At 36.4% G+C, this 18,225-nt stretch overlaps 1 protein-coding gene across 3 annotated transcripts in view; it reads left to right on the top strand.

Moving 5' to 3' along the window:
• The window catches only part of LOC127430658 (dihydropyrimidinase-related protein 3), a 44,816-nt gene that overhangs the window by 13,589 nt on the left and 13,002 nt on the right, over positions 1 to 18,225 (top strand). For all 3 annotated transcript variants that reach the window (XM_051680591.1, XM_051680589.1, XM_051680590.1), the window contains 9 exons: positions 3,199 to 3,287; positions 4,418 to 4,602; positions 6,804 to 6,968; positions 8,684 to 8,745; positions 9,135 to 9,215; positions 10,824 to 10,892; positions 12,189 to 12,309; positions 14,540 to 14,696; positions 18,022 to 18,163. In XM_051680591.1, the coding sequence (XP_051536551.1) occupies positions 3,199 to 3,287; positions 4,418 to 4,602; positions 6,804 to 6,968; positions 8,684 to 8,745; positions 9,135 to 9,215; positions 10,824 to 10,892; positions 12,189 to 12,309; positions 14,540 to 14,696; positions 18,022 to 18,163 (1,071 nt within the window). The remainder of the gene's footprint in view (positions 1 to 3,198; positions 3,288 to 4,417; positions 4,603 to 6,803; positions 6,969 to 8,683; positions 8,746 to 9,134; positions 9,216 to 10,823; positions 10,893 to 12,188; positions 12,310 to 14,539; positions 14,697 to 18,021; positions 18,164 to 18,225) is intronic.

Here is an 18,225-nt window from a genome sequence, read left to right as displayed (position 1 = left end):
CGCCATTGACCAAGAAGAATCGAGTGTTCCAGAGTGCTGTGCAATAACAATGCTTAACAGCCTTATAACCTATGGTGCAGTAGGTTTTTGTTGCAAGAATATACAATATTGCTGAAAAATTGTTTCTCTAAGAAGAAAATTAATGGGATTTTTACTTCCAGAACCCCAATTTTGCACTCTGTTGGATACAGCCTTGATACAATTCAGTCTTTGCTTTGTCAGCACTCTGACATTATTCTACAGCTTATTGAATATTTATTTTTATTGGAGACTTTCTGATTCATCAGTTTATTTAAACCGATTCTTCAAAAATTACTCATGGAAATGAATTATACTTTTCCAAAGTATGTTTAAAACTATGTAATCATATGAGGTGAAGACTTCAGGCATATTAGTGGGCTAATACAAGCTGTTTTAATTTACATGGAGCGGGTCGGCCCATGGGGGCTGCCATGTTGCCATTGCTTGACCATGTGAATGCATTTCTAAAATGGCATCCGTAACTTAAAGCTATTGGTTTATCTTTATGCTGCATCCATGCTGCTTGTCAGTATTTTAAGTCAAAGATGACTGCCATATCACTCAGCACCGATTGCACCCCCAACACTATTATGCTACCATTAAGACATGGGAAACAGATATTCTACACAGTAAAGTGTTGTATGTCATTGGGTTATGAATAATGTACTTGAAATTATAAGGTTGGATTTGTTGATTTCACAGATCAAAGCGGTCTTTTCCAAACATTGCATTGTGGATTGACAGTGGTGGGATCCTTTGTGTGTCAAAGGGTTTTCGCCCCATGCAGACTTCCTGTTTTCTTGGGTTTTGTCAATGTCAAAAACAGACCCTCAACTTTCCTTCAATAAAGCCTTCATGTTACTGAGCTCATGAAAATATGTTTCTCAGTCACCCTGGTGAGTTTTGGTTGAAATACTAACGCATGTTGTGCAAGATTTACGTGTTTGACACAAATCTAAAGGTTCTCTATCTAAATATTATTATCTAATATTACTTTCTATAAAACATTACAGCTAGAGACAGCTCTAGATGTTTTAAGCTTCAGAAGAAGAACAGCATATGTGTGAATCTCTTGAAAGCTGTGAGGAACATATATCCGGATCATATTTAAACCTAAAATCAAAGAAATTAAGGATATTTTGCTTAAAGAAAATAAAGCCTACTTGTAGTGCCATTATTTTTTCACATTAATTTCACTAAAATTGAACACATTTTCCACCCAAATTCTCATTACCGTTATGATTCCAGACATTTACTTTTGAGTTTTTTATTTTTATTCTCTTTATACTCTAATGGTGATTCTCGTTAGATTATTATTTCCATGATTTAATTTCCATGATTTATAAATACTTTACAATTTAAATTATAAAATAAATGATTATATTTTCACATTACAGTAATGGTAATGATATTTTTGCATTATGGTAATGAGAATCTTGGGAGAAATGTATTGTCATGTATATAATATCACAATGCAAAAAAAAAAAAAAAATAATCTTCGTGGTCCTAAAAATGGGCATCATGTCCTTTATACAAAATATAATAAAAATGATTCCGGACAAGTTGTCCTTGTCACAGTAATGAAATCAGACAATTCCCTGTTCGAGCTTACAGTGTTTTTGATGTTGTGAGCACTGAAGTGACACCATAAGACTTCCCGTTTATACTGTTAGAAACGTCACTGTGACCATTTTGAGTTAAAGTGATGGATAGAGCAAACCTCCATGCAGTCTGATTCATCTGCACAGTCATGAACATTCTAACTATGACAAATAATTTAAAGGTGAAGTGTGCATTTTTAATGTGAAATACTTTCTCGTCCCCCAGCTTAGTATGAAGAGACAACTATAAGTAAACTATTGGTAGGTTGATGTCCCTGAAAAGTGAAAACACTGTGTCTATGTAGCGCCATCAAAACATTGCTCTGTTTGTTTGAGCATCTTGTCCTGCCCGACACAGCAATCTTGTCTCAACCAATATTGTGAGTTTGGGGCGGGGCTTTTGATTGTTTCGTCCAGTGGAAGACGAGGGGAGTGTTTGGCAAACCTGTTTGGATTATTTTTTCAATTCCATATTGTGATGCTAGTGGCACAATTCTGCTTTTTTTGAGCTGTTTTGGTAATGTTAAAGTGGTGTTGTATTTAATGTTATATAAAATATAACCTTAAATATGTAAAAAAAAATTCTGCTAACTCTGCATTACTCAGAATTGCCTCCCCCATGACATGCTGATTCATATGAGCTCAGTCATTTATGATCTAAAGTTGCACTCAGGGATCACACACTGAATTGATTTTTAAAGGATATTTTCCACACATGTTTCTAGTTTTCATGTTTAATTTTGTTACATGGTTAGAGCTGTGGCTTTCTCACCCCGACTTTCCTGTCTACACTCCAGGTTCCTCTAAAATAAAGGCAAGCAGCCTATAAAATAATAATTAGTAACTTAGTCGATCTGAATCAATATCATGAATTCTATCAATTATTTGGATTGATTTTTGAGTTAACAGCTCACACACTGAATCAATAGTCATTGAAAAGCCTGAAAATGAAAATGAATTTGAACACCATAAAGTTCCCAACCATCGCTTATTTGTTTTTTAAACATTTTTAACCATTTTGATTGTGCTTCATCTGCCAGTAAGAGTGTTGTACTTTCATCTCGGTTTAACAGATTTTAACATGTTTAAATGTTAACAGATTTCAGCAGATTTTTTCTCCACAAAAATTTGGAAACAATCTTGTGTCTATGAATAACTTACCCAGACACTGAGCAGTGTTTAAATGGATACATAAGGAAGTTACATAAGAAAGTGACGTGTTTAGGATCAAAGTTTTCGGGTCTTACAGCATGTCTTCAACTTGCCTAGTTTCTTTAGACTTTTCCATTCCAGTTGGGCTGACTATTGCTGAATGTTAGCGTGTATAGTCAGCTACTGCATGTCAACACAACTTCTATAAGAAGTAATGAAATATTTTAATTGCAATTTTGCAATTTCCAGATTGAAGTAATAATTGCTGAAAATTGTAGGTTGCTATTTGCAAACTGAAATATACAAACCTTACATTCATTTTTTACATTTGTTTTGTGTTTTGTGAGGTAGATGTCGATCTAAATAAGTCTCATATGTCCCTCATCCTCTCTCTCTCTCTCTCTCTTTTTTTATATTTTGTCAGAGTGAGAGGCTTCTGATCAAAGGTGCTCGGATTGTGAACGATGATCAGTCTTTCCATGCAGACATCTATATGGAGGATGGGGTCATCAAGTAAGACACACACACACACACACACACACTAAGGGGGTCAATAGGGGTCAGTTAGGGTCACTGACAAATAAGGATGTCTGAGATGATGAATAGGAAAAAAAATGCAATTTTACATACATATTTTTGAAAACGTATACCAGTTTCAACAAAAGTTTTGACTCGAATGAATTGAACATTTCAAGTGGTGTAACCATCAAATAAAATATAATAACATATATTCCTCACACCTTGAATACACAAGAGTGTACACATCTTAATCATTTTGTTTTCAAACATAGTTTTCAAGGTAAAGAGTTTCATGATTTTTCAAACCATGAATATATATATATATATATATATATATTATTATTTTTTTTTTTTTTTTTACCCATTTGACAACAATATTTTTCAAAATATTTATATTAAATTATTTAAAAAACATATATGTCTCTTTTTAATTTTTAAGACGTCTTTTCATTGTTATGATCTCAGGTTGGTTACACAGCCTTGCCATTTTTTGACATTAAGCCCTTTATGCATTTTAATGTTTTTTTTTTAATCAACTAATAGATCCAGACCAGAAAATGGAGCATCATGTCATTGACCCATTAGTACAGCAGTCACCAATTAGCGGACTGGGGTCCGGTAACCCATGATGACCCTTACCCATGATGAAAAACATTTCCATTATTTGATAGTCAGACCATTTATACTTAACTATAGCAAACAGTATTTGTAAACTGCAGAAGATCCACTACTTTGGTTGTCTTTGGGCCCCCAATGTCCTCATTCTTGCCCAGTTATTAAGAGACTTTTTGTTTGGATGCATAATTTATGTATATAGTTTATGATTTCATATTTTTTCTTATTGTACTTTTACTTATTTTAAGTATTGCTGCCAACTTGGACATTTATAATAACTATTCCACAAAATGTGCATTTCTTAGTTAATCATTAGTCAGCATGGCTACGAAACAAGATATTATTGTCTGGACCTTTGGTGGGACAGAAATGCCGAGACCGGACCTCTTGGAACTTTAATTGAATACCCCTGCATTAGTATTTGACCCATTAGAGTGGAATGGAAAATCACATATTGGTACAGTAGCGTCATGTTGAATTATCATTTCTCGTGACTTGTCAACTTTTAGGCAAATTGGAGACAACTTGATAGTACCAGGAGGGGTAAAGACAATTGAGGCCAATGGGAAGATGGTGATTCCTGGAGGAATTGACATTCACACCCACTTCCAGATGCCCTACAGAGGCACGACCACTGTGGATGATTTTACCCAGGGCACCAAAGCTGCTCTCGCTGGAGGAACCACTATGATTGGTAAGAATCTACCTGGTTTGAAGTTCATTAAGACATCAGGAGCTGTTTTGAAATAAGACCCCTTTTAATGCAACCAATAAGAGTCCATTTAAAGCTGTAGAAGCCTCTGTTACCTCACAGACCTGGGAATATGCATGTGTGTGTGTGTTAGTGAATAAGGGAAACATTGACAACAATAGCAGGCTTCTAATTTGGTCTGAGCGGGCAGCGGTCCAGCGGACCACACAAAGCTTCTGCATGGGCCTGCAGTGAAATTCTAGTCCTGTGGAAAGACAGTAGACCACTGCAGACCACTGATCAACAAGACAAAGTGACAGCAGCTGCTATATAAGGGAGCCTTATTGCACAGAAACCCTGTGTTGAACCATTAGCTGTTTTGTACTGCCTCCTCAGAAGTTAGTGGTTCATTTTCACTAAAAGGCTAATTTTCTTTGTTCTCAGAGGAAATGTGAGGTAGATTAAATATGTTGATAATCTAGGGATTCTGAAGAAGTGGCATGTCAGAATTTAATGAGGAGACGTGTAAGGCTTGTGAAAGTCCATTTGTGAAAATGTTTCTATTTTGCATTTTCTAATTTGCTACATTTTCTTCCCCAATAAAAATGATATTGTCAGCATGACAACCTGATGGTCATGTTATCCAGCATGATTTAAGAATGTTCCAGAGAGCATCTTGTGGGCTTAATGGAAGCAAGGAAATCATTAACACGTTAACATGCTCAGTGACATAAATTTGCTTACATTTGAATAGTGACCTAGAAATGTGCAGAATCTGAAATATTTTTTTCACTTTATGTCATATTGTTCCTTAGTTTTAAATAGTTCAAAATCCTAAAACTTTGTTTATTCTGTTATTCTGCTATAGCAGGCATAAGTTTAAAGGCACAGGTAGTGCCCTTAAGGGTACTAATAAGATCGCAAATGACATTTTAGAGGTTATTATGGCAATTATGACATCACAAAGACCCCATTATGGCGTCAATGAAGCTCAATGGACCCTTTTCACATTTCCGGGTTTGGAACACGGAAGTAAACTGTTGCAGGGTAAACCTCCAGAAAATAATATTTTTGTGTTCCCATTTGCTCCAACAGCTAAAGAAAGAATCCACTATTGAATTTCTGTGACTTTCCAAAAGTAAAAATAATAGAGAGAGATAGATTATATCAGAAAAGTGATAGATGCCAAATTAACTGTTATTCTCTCAGCTATATTAGAAACCCTTTTGCAGTAATATTATATTATAAATTGACTAAATAATTGAAAACATTGAAAATATAATGAAGTTTGCTAGATTTATACCGCTAAATAAGGTATCATCACAGTCTGTGAAAGGGTCTATTGACATCATAAAGACCCAATTATGACATCACGAGTCCCATTATGACATCATAGAGGCCTTATGACATCATGAAGACCTCCTTATGACATCACTGAGGCCCCATTATGACATCACAGATACCTTATGACATCATGGATCCACTTTTATGGCATCATAAAGACCTCATTATAACATCATAGAGACACTGTTATGACATCATTGAGGCCTCATTATGACATCAAAAAGACCCCACATAGAGGCACCAATATGACATCATAAAGACCTCATTATGACATCATAGGGGCCCTATTATGACATTGTTCAGGCCTCATTATAACATTATAGATCCACCTTTATGACAACATAAAGACCCCACAATTACATCCTAAAGACCCTATTATGACATCATATGGGCCCTATTGTGACATCATTGAAGCCCCATTCTGACATCATAGGTCCACCATTGTGACATTATAGAGGCACCATTATGACATCTTAGAGGCCCCTGTATGACATCATAGATCCACCTTTATGGCATCATAGAGGCACCATTATGACACCATAAAGACCACATTATGATATCTTAGAGGCCCCTTAATGACATCATAGATCCACCGTTATCACAGAGGCCATTACTTAAAAACATCAATTACCAAAATTCTCATGCGTTAAAAATACTCAAGTTTGCATTATTACTATGACATCTAATGTGGACATGCTAGCAAAAGTGAACTGCAGTCTGAACAGAAAAAAAACAAAAAACAGATCTGGCCACATATAATTAAAAAAATATATACAATAAACATATAATAAAATCAGATTTGCTCTGCTGTGTGAACAAAGCCTAACACCTCTGTCCTCTCTCTCACGTGTCATCTGCAGTGGATCATGTGATCCCAGAGCCTGGCAGTAGTCTGGTGGAAGCGTTTGAGCGCTGGCATGAATGGGCAGATGAGAAGGCGTGCTGTGATTACTCGCTGCATGTGGACATCACCCTCTGGAACGACAGTGTCAAACAAGAGGTCGAGAGCCTTATTAAAGAGAAAGGTGAGTTTAGTATTACTAGTATGTCCAAGAGACTATCCGCATCTATCTACATGTTAAATGTGAAGTGTGTAATTTATGTACCACCTGTGTCACCAAACAGAATTGCAAAAAAATGTAGTCAGTCCATTTAGTTAGTCCTGCCCCAAACTCACTCTTTTGGTCAATGATGCTGTGTCAGGCTGGTCGGGATGCTCAAACAAACAGAGCATGTTTTCATAGCACTACAGAGCCACAGTGCGTACACTTTTTCGGGGAATCTCACTAAAACCTAAGTTGCTTTTTACTCTATTAACTGTTGCTTTAATATTGTAAATAAAATCAAAGTGGTGCCAACCTGCAATGATAAGTTCATTGCACTTTTACAACTACTTTTAACTTAATTATTTGCGATGGAAATACTTTTTTACAGTGTATAGTCTCTGCATATTTATCTGGGATAGGAGAAAGTATATATAATATATTTTAAACACATCAGCTGTATAAATCAATGTATGAAAATCAACATATGACATGTGTATTTGTATGGATGTGTACAAATCCATTCCAATCCATTCAGTCCCTATTGTTCCAAAAATCAGCATAGTGAAAAAAAAAAAATTCCCCTTGGCAGTTATAAATATGTCAGTGAATAAAGTGTCCCTTAGGGGGTGTATTTTGAAGTTGAAGTTATTTTTGGGCTCATTTGAGCTGTCCTTGAAATGGAACATTAGAAAAAAAAGCTGCTTTACAGCTGCAATACTTTAATATAAACCTCAAAACTTGTTCTGCTACATATTGTCATGCATCACCTAATGAAGCACTATGCTTTTAGTAAAGCACAAAACATTTAACATTTAAAGGAATGTTCCTTGTGCAGTACAAGCTCAGCTCAAGTGGCTAATACTGCAGCTATTTGAGTTATTAACATTCACATACAGCCTTGGTGACGTCATCCTTTAAGGAAAAAATGTTGTCCCAGTAAAAGTTACCTTCTCTCCCCCTCCATGCAAAACAGCTGAATGTCAAACCATACTTTCCTCACAAGCGCTTTGGGTGAGTAATAAAGGGCTGATGAACACTGTTGTCTTTTCTGTGTTTCCTGTAGCGCTTCACAGGTGATTTAAAGAGAGCACTGCATGACTTGATGATGTTGTTTTGTGATGTGATGGTTAATCCCAGCTCTGAGACTATATTTGGGTCCAGAGGTAGTTTGAACAGAGGCATAAAACTCTGGAAATGTCTCATTATGGAGGGCAACAGAGTAGGTGCATTAATATAGAACGGTAATTAAAACTGGTGACTGGAACTACCTGTGCATTAAACTGTTTTAACACACGTATTCCAACCAGTCAGAATGGAGTATTCGAACAAACCATAATAAATATAATATACAGTAATATAATATAATATAATATAATATAATATACAGTAATATAATATAATATAATAAAGGCTGTATGTTAATGTTACCAACTAAATAATTAGCTGCGGTAAATAGGCATTGTTTTAGGCTACTGCTGTATGTAATGCAGCCTTTTGAAAATCTATTTAACACAGTAATTAAATGCAGGTTAACATTAATGTATATAAGCTGTGGCAATATAGCAAATAATAATAGATTTGAAAAAGAAGCATTAACGTGGAGGACTTTTGGAGGGTGAACTTGACCTTTAGCCTTTAAATTTAGTTGTTTATTTCAGCACTTGTTTGCTGATTCTGTCTGTCTGTTCATGTAGGAGTGAACTCTTTCCAGGTCTACATGGCTTATAAAGACCTCTATCAGATGAGCAACAGTGAGGTAAGCTAAAGAAAAGCATGAAAACTCCATAAAGAAAGTTATCCAAATTTACATTCACATGATTGGTAAAATCATGATTTGTAAGATCGTGTTCTTGTAATGCTCTGATGTTGTCAGATGTTGTTACTAGGGCTGTCAAGTATAAATGGATTAATTATAAATAAAATAACGCAGTAAACAAACATGAATACGAATTATCGTGCCCCTAGGTCTTTCATATTAAATACTGATACATTTGATTAATTGCGATTAATTTGACAGCCTTAGTTGGTACGTTATATCTGTAACATTGTCTTTTGCTCATAGTTGTGTTTTTTTGGGCAAAATACATGCTTTTTGTGTATGAGGGATAAGTGCCTGTTCACCTCATATGTTTGATGTTTGAACAGCTTTATGAGATCTTCACGTTCCTGGGAGAGCATGGAGGAATCGCACAGGTCCACGCAGAAAATGGCGAAATAATTGCTGAGGTAATTGCCTTCGGTGAGGGTGAACCCAGGACATTTCAGACAGGCCATGACCTGTATTCTTTTGATGAGGAGGAGGATATGTTTTATCTTACAGGAATCTGGGTTGTTTAAATAACCCATCAAGATTTCCTTTCATCATCAGTTTGTCATATTCTGGACATTATCAAGCTTTCATCTACACAGTGTGTGTGTGGTCTCCATTTATTCCATATAAAGTTTCTTTTTCAGGATTGAATCTCATATGAACTTCAGTTCAGTCATGACAATTCTCTGAATGATTTAGCATGTTAATGTGGGAATGACATTGATAGGATATTGGTCTTGGCGGACTAAACCTGCTAAGCTGCTGCTGCAGAGCAATAACTGTGACTGGCTACTGTTAGAAAATACACATAAATGCTTCTGCTGCTATAAAATTAGACAAAACGCAAGACATGCTGCATCGAGCATGTATGACATGCTGCCTCACAAATAGACATTTCAAAAAGTCCCCCAACAAAGCAGGGAAGCTGCACAAAACTCACAACACAAATACAAAACACAACCACCAACCAAGCAGATCTATCGCCAAGAATTATGTACTGCTGCTGCTCCGATGAGCCATGTGCACTGAATGTATGCTAGTTATGTGTGCCTTGGCCACTGGCAATTGGTGTACCTCTAATGAACTAGATTTGTTAGGGTTAGGGTTGTGTGTGCCTGAGCCAGCTTGGCCGAATGGCTTAAATGGCAAGTGACCTGACTCATAATGTGTAGCTGAACCAAGAAAGCCCAGAGCTTATTGAACTAGTGACTTAGACTAGCTATGTGTGAATTTATTTAATCTAATGACCTAGATAGCAATGTGTGCCAGGCCAGATTTGGCTAAGGCTTACCTTGTTAAAGGCGCTTCTATGTGTAATGGCCAAAAGCAGACCTTACTGTGCAAGCTGATAGAAGATAAGCCCCAACAAATCACCTTAGCAAATAACATTTTCAGAGAAAAACTCTCGTAGCACGTTGCAGTGAAACCAGTTTATCTGCTAAACTGAGCAATTTAAATGTAAGACAAAGAGAGACACACAAGTAAATTGGCTACCCGACTACGTCAAAGGACGAATCAGATTTCACCATGCGAGCTAATTGGCTTAACGTCACATGTGAGCAAGTCAACTGGTATACAGATATGGAACAAGTTCAAAGAACCTTTCAGCTTGCGCCACATAGAGTTGCATGCCTGAACTTGTCATTTCATTTCAGTTAGAATTTAACCAATTAAAGACTGTATTACCATATACTGTCATTTACTTTCATCATCTTCCAAATGTTCATTGTATAAATAACTTTATACAAGCAGAGAATTTTGTTTTTCATTCTGTGGTTTAGTATGCTCATCTCACCTTAAAGTCATTAGCCTTTGAGAAATGATTGCATAAAGTCAAATATGGACTTCAATATCAAATTCTGTCACAGACAGAGAATCTAATTGAAATGTACTGTACCTTATTGAGGTTACAGTAGCTTCCTGTCTGGCATTTTAGTACATATGGAACAACATGAGGAGAGAATATGTTTCTAGATGAGCTTTTGAGACACATATAACACATATATGACTTTGTGTTTCTTCAGGAGCAGGCTCGTATGTTGGAGATGGGCATCACAGGACCTGAGGGACATGTTCTCAGCCGCCCAGAGGAGGTCAGTAACCACAGACACAGGTGTATGAATCAAGTCTTTTCTTGTGGCCTGTTTGCAATATATAATGTATCATAACATCACTGCAATAACATTCAAATATGGGCTTCCCAATTCCTGAGTGTCTTAATGTTTAGACATGAAAGTATAGAACAGCACAGTGTATCGCAAGCCCTTTTGAGATTTAATCTTGAACAGGATATAAATTATAGATATCTACAATTAGATATTCACTAGTTAAAATGCTAATTCTTGAAATCAGCAATGCAATTACTAGTAAAAATGCTCGTTTTTTATATCAGTAATTACAAATATAAATATCAGTAATTACATTTGTACTAGCAGAAAAGTCATTACTCAGAAATACATGTTCTAAAAACCTAAAATGTAATTTCAACTAGACAAAAGCTATACAGTATATATATATATATATATATATATATATATATATATATATATATATATATATATATAGCATTTTTACTAGAATAATCTCACAATGAACTGTCCTGTTCAAAACACAATTACAGATATCTATAAATAATTTGCTAATAGTTGAAATTCCAAATACACATATTATCAATGTACTTTTTTACTAGTAAAAATTATATCATTTTTTTTATATTGTTACTAGTACAAATATCAATCCTCAATATCAACAATTTGATTATAACTACTATATCTAATATAATATTTAATATATAATACTTATTATTTAATACATTTATATTTAAGATAAGATATCTTAAAAAGCTTTCTTACTAGTTACATTACAGTATCTGATATGAACATTGGCACTAGTGAAAACCAAATGACAGATATAAAAAATGAGCATTTTTCTATTTGTAATTCAGTTGTTGATATCAGGACTGGACATTTGCACTAGTAACAATGTAATTATTGATATAATGATATGTTTACTAATAAGTAGTACATAGCTGTTATGTGAAATTACAAGTAAGAAATTAATTATAGATATCTGTATTTTTTTACAATTGCATTTTCAACAGGAGTGATTCACATTTTAAATGCCTTAATGACACAAGTTCTGCTATGTTTACATTTGTGTGTCCCACAAATGGAATTCTAAATCTAGTCTGGCATCACAATCAATTATGAATTGCAGACAGGACATGTTAGCGGCTGTTATTGAAGTCAACCAGTTGGGGGTTGGGTGGGCAACTAGATTTCATATTATATAGGCAGAAATCAATCAATAGAGTGTGTGTATGTATCTGCTATTTGGTTTAGGAGATAATGACAGTGTTGTGCAATGTCCCTCACTATTTGTGTGTGTAGCTGGAGGCGGAGGCAGTGTTTCGAGCTATCACTATTGCAAGTCAGACGAACTGTCCACTCTATGTGACCCGTGTAATGAGCAAGAGTGCTGCTGACATAATCTCACAGGCCAGGAAGAAAGGTACACAGTACATTCACATCATCATTTTTTGGTTTTTCATTGGCATGTTGCTTAACTTTTACATTTTGTCAATGGTTGTGTATAGCAATGATTTATAATATTTACCGTATTCTATGCAATCATAATCTCATATGTTGCAATGATGAGATTATAAAACGAAGTTTTGGAGTGGATTGATGTGTCTGGCAAACATGGTACAGAACATGTCGAAATGATAAAACAAGAAATTGCGTGCACATGTCAGCTGCGTAATGTTTAAGCTTTCACAGATGCTGTGGCCACTTCCAAGTTTACACATCTCATCCGAATTAAATAAACCTTTGCTGAGTTACAGTCGTCTTTGACGTGTATATATATTTAAAATTAAATAATGACCTGTGACATTTTATGCAAGTTCGACACTTGAAGAAATACATCAAAGATGTAAATCTTCAATCAATTGGTGTTTGGTTTGAACTAAAACAGTGGCCATGTTCTGAATAGCACACTGCCATATTACTCTTTCTATTACTGCAGTTCATAGTATGTATACTGCCAAAATGGGCAGTTTACAATTAAAACACACTGCATAATGCACTGTCTCAATGTAATGCACTAAACTTGACATTCCGTTGAATTGAGTGATGAATAAACTCCTTGAATCATAAGTAGATTAGGGATGGACTGACCCCACTTTTTCGGTAAAATTCAGATACCTGAGCTCAGGGTATCAGTCGATACAGAGTATTTTTCTAATACTGGATGAAAAAGTAGAAAAATAAAAAAACATACAAATATCAAAATCACAGATACTTGGGAGTGCATACCAGAACGCATACCTCTGTACTATTCTCAGGCATTTTGTTGTGTAGGTAGGAAGAATAGTATGTTTACACTAAAAATGCAACAAAAGAAGTTGACTACGAGTACCCAGACGATGTACTTCTTCAAAGGAAAAAATAGAGTGTGGAATGTTGGACACTTCATGCACTCAGTTGTTGTGGCTTGCCGTACGTAGCTGAAGGGGCGGAGTTATCTGACTGCAACAAACTGACCATTGTAATTAATGGTGAATGTGGCAACTAGCAAAATGTCTGTGAAAATTACACCTTACAAATATGAGTTGAATGCTTTACCATCACCAGAGTGGATAGATGACATGAAGCGATGGGCTGACTTTACTGTAGTTACATTGATATAATTTACTACTTCAAGTTGTTATGACAACCAACTACTGCACAAGTTGAGCCTGAGCTCAAGTTTGCTCCAACTAACACTTAAAATGGTTGTTGTTCTCAGTCTGGATTGCTCGTTTAGGTGGTTTTTACATTGCTTCAAATGGAGACTGGAATCAGAAAACAGTCCAGCGGAATCAGAATCATCATGTTGCTGTCCAGTGGTTGTTCAAGAAAACAGTGCTTTGCAGCTGTTTGAACACATTCGAACGGATGAGCGTTCACACTACGAGCCCAGTGTGGTCACATGCGTTTAGAAGTGAAAAATTCTCAAAATGTTTTGGACGCAGTTTGGACCTGTCTTTAGCATCATCACAAAACACATCTTAATACCAGGTGTAAATGGGGCCATAGACACTTCAGTTGAACCAAGAACCCACCATTGGCAACCTCCCATAACACCCTAGCATTATGTTGGCAAGTTTTGTCTGTGCAAACACCACTCCTATTTTCTTCAGATAATGTCAAAATCTAGTTCTGTTTTTCTAGCTTGACATTCAAGAGCACATCTGCCATTTTTCAGGAGCTTATGAGAGCCTGTTGAGAGGCAGACCAGGCCAGCTTTGATGGAAAGATAACCAAATAAGATTTACAAAGTAGCAGAGGAAGATCAGTTGAGTCACTGGCTGGAATGCATCTCAGTCTGTACAGGCAGATCGGGTTTCAAGTCGTTTTTTTCCTCGGGATGCAAAACGTACTGTACAGTATGTAAAGTCATACAAAGTGGGCAATGTTGTGTAGAGCTGTGTCCATAGTCACTTACTATATGATGTCATTATGTAGTGAATAGTGAAGTGAATAGTGAGATTGAGTGAGTTAATTTATAGATCATTAATATATTGCTGCTTAGCCTGATTAGCTCTTTTCTAATGCTTTCCTTGTATGTTTACACTCTAATTTACCTTTACTGCTAAGCACATGACATATTCTTGCCAACGGGAACCCTTGTAGGTCAGCGTTCTCATGTTGTGTCCTTGAGTTCCAGCTGTTCTTCATTATGAGGGTGTTGTTTCTAGGTAACGTGGTGTTTGGGGAGCCAATCTCAGCCAGTTTGGGAACAGATGGGACTCATTATTGGAGCAAGAACTGGGCGAAGGCCGCCTCTTTTGTGACTTCACCACCCCTCAGTCCAGACCCAACCACTCCGGACTACCTTAGCACCCTGTTGGCAAGGTAAACAAAAATACCTCCAAAAACTTCCTAAAATGAATAAGGAAAGCAACATTTAGAATCTGTATTGGGAGTTGTAGGGCTTTACTGGTTGTTTAGATCAGTGTTACTATCAGAAATAATTAATAATTATTTCTGTAGTTATTAATCAATATTTAAATTAATCAATTGGATCTAACTCATTAAAACCTCATATAGGACTCCAGTAAATGTAGTGTGCTACGTTTAGGAGCAAGTTTGGTTATTAGCAATAATTAATCATTATCAAAGATAATGATTAATTATTAAAATCAATAGAACATTGATGAGAATCAATGTTAGCTTTTTTTTTAATCCTTTAAAATCAACACTTATCAATTGTTAACATCGATGAAACATTAAAATTAACACTAGCTTATTGATCATTCTAATTCAATCAAAGATAATTATCAATTATCAAAAATCAATAGAATATTAATAAGGATTAACATTGACGGGGCACCACCCTGAAATCAGGGACTAATAACCGAATATTAAAACAGTCTCAATATTAGATTGTTTTCTTAGGAAAATCGACATCCGAAGAATATCGATTTTCGGGAAAAAAAACAATGAATGAAGGTTTGAATCCGAGCACTGACATCCCGTCAGCACGACACAGGCGTATGCAAAACAAACCAAAACACCTCTCTTTGTAATATAACAAAGTTTATTTATGCAGTAATATCAATTAATAATTAATACAATGCAGTCAATAAACTTCCGACTTACAACTACAAACTAAACAGTGATATGATTAGATATGGAAATAAAAATAATCCTATAACACAAGGTGTGTGTGTGACAGTGTGTGTGTGTGTGTGTCAGTGTGGTTAGTGAGAGAGAGAGAGAGAGAGAGAGAGATGATTAAGTGACAGCCCGAAAGCTGATTTCGCTATAGCTGGAGATGAAGCAGCCGTGTTCATCACTCAGAGACGCGGTTTTACGAGCGGGGCTCGTAAAAGTCCCTTGTTATTTGACTCTTTAATGGATGAACTCAGTTGCTGTCTCACCCGCGATGGCGAAAATGCACAACAGTCCAATTTGGTTGGACTACAATACAGCAAAACAAATTCGTGATAATTAATACCCTGAGTATTAATAATGAGCGGACATGGCGGTCCATAAACTGTACAAGCAAAAACCTTGAAACACAAGAATAACACGCTATAATATTCTATCTCTGCCCAGACGCAAACCTCTTACTTGAATCGCATGAGGACACATGTAGAATGTGTTTTCCTCCGTCCTTTAACTTTGACCCGGTTTCTTGAGGCTCGTGTGATGACTAGAGCCGTTTCCTCGCGCTGTCGGCGGCCGGTACGGCTGTTGATTCTCAGAGGGCGGTACGGCTGTTGATTCTCGGCGGGCTGGCGGAGAACTCAGAAATGTCGACTTGATTGAAGATGGAAGAGAAATCTTTAATCTCTTCACTTCTGTAGGCCAACGGATGAAGATGCGAATTGCTCGGCGGTCTCCTTCGGATCCGTTAGAGTGTTTGGTTGAACACAGAGTAATCTCAACTTGTCCAGCGAGATGGAGATCGTATGGCTACAGTTTCAAGTCGGACATTACTTCCTTATGCCACGAGGTTACACCGGAGAGCAGCAAAAAGCTACGTCCGTATTCGGTGAACGAAGTAGCCGGAAGCAACTTTGGAAGCATTTTCAGAATTATTTGAAGTCCGGATGATGTCATGTTCGAGGGACGTTCTGTTGTGTGCCTCATCCAATAGGAGTGCTCGATCCTTTAGTGGGCAAGGCTTCATGGATCTGTAGTCTGTTTTGGACTCCCTTTGTTTGATTTTGGCGTGATTTTTATCAGTAAAATTTACGACTTAGAAGGAGGGGGCTTGAGGAATGTTTTTTATGACTGTTAGGCCTGCCTTTGTCTGCTATCTGAATACATGAGGCCCAACAGAGTATACCATTGCAAAAGAAGTAATCGAATCAGTAATGGCACAACATAAAAATACTTACTCCAAGTCTAAAATACCATATATTTTAAATGTATTGCAAAATTGTGAAATATATACAAATATATACAAATTAGTCTAGGAAATATATGCTACACTCATGAACCATGGTAATAACATGGGATTATTTGAAGTAGCTTGGAGTACCATGTAAATGCCATAGTACATATCGAAGTGGACATGCTACTGCTGCAAAATTAGACAAACACAAGAGAGGCATGTAAGACATGCAGCTACACAGTTAGACATAAATACAATGCCCATGTTGAAGATCTAGACCAGTGGAGCTGGGGTGGAGGTGGGTTTCAGAGAAAACTCTCACTGCACACTGCAGTGAAACCAGCTCACTAGCAAAAGCTAATTTAAATGTTAAGCAAAGAGAAAGTATGCAAATGGATTCGCTACCTGATTACATGTCAAAAGACCTATCAGCTCACACCATGTAAGCAGATTAGCTTGATATATCAAATGTGAGTGAGCTGATTGGCTAACAGATAACAAGTTGTTGTCAGCCATGCCCGCTTTTTTTTTTTATCTCTGTTCAGTGCTGAGGTTCATGTTTGTTTGGAGCAGTACTGAAGAGTAACTAACAAAAAGTAGAGACAACATTTACAGTAGCGTGACAGTAGTTCATCTGTTTTCAAAACAGTGTAGCTTTTCCAACTAGTAGCGGTGTAGTGTGACCAAATGCTACCGCACAATTTTTCATTTGATATTTTTGTGTGCACAGCCGAGCGAGCTAAAGTGTGCTCAAATGTGCTCTATTTAACTGTCCCCTCTCTCTCTCATGGAGCGTTGAAAAGTCCATATTATTATAGTGAAACAGTTCGGATGGTTCATGTAAATTCGGATTCAAAAAAACAATTCATTAATTCGAGTCATTTGGTATTGTAGGTCTTAGTTAAATGTTACTGTTCATTACCATGTTTTCATTGATATCAACTGATATAATTTCAGGTGTATAAATTAGTTTCTTTTCTAGTTTTATTTTTATTTTTTTATTTCGTGTAAATGTATCTGTTTAAGTTTAATGCTGTCACCCAAATTGAGATTATTCTAACGCTCTCGTTTTTTGGGGGTTTTTTTGCCAGAAAAAAAACGTCTCTGATTAATTGATAAATTATACAATTAGATAGTTATATACTGTATTTAAAATGATATTGCCCCTATTAACTAGCTTCAAATTAGTTAGCTACTTTTTCAAGTAGTGTGTAGTGTAGCTAACTACTTTTTCAAAACTACTTGAAAATTAGTAGTTTGTACAATGCAGTTTTTGAAGTACCTTCCACATGTAGTTTTTTGCATTGACTGCTGTTATTCTGTGGGTTTCTGTAGTGGTGATCTGTCGGTGACGGGAAGTGCTCACTGCACATTCAGTGTGGCTCAGAAGGCCATCGGGAAAGACGACTTCACTCAGATTCCTGAAGGAGTGAACGGAGTGGAGGAGAGGATGTCCCTCATCTGGGACAAGGCTGTGGTGAGGATCATACCGGACAGATCAGACTCTAAAATGTGGTTGGATTAGTCAAATTCAAAGCC

Source organism: Myxocyprinus asiaticus, chromosome 40, assembly GCF_019703515.2.
Source record: "Myxocyprinus asiaticus isolate MX2 ecotype Aquarium Trade chromosome 40, UBuf_Myxa_2, whole genome shotgun sequence".
Classification (NCBI taxonomy): domain Eukaryota; kingdom Metazoa; phylum Chordata; class Actinopteri; order Cypriniformes; family Catostomidae; genus Myxocyprinus; species Myxocyprinus asiaticus.
This window is presented reverse-complemented; position numbering and strand designations above follow the sequence as displayed.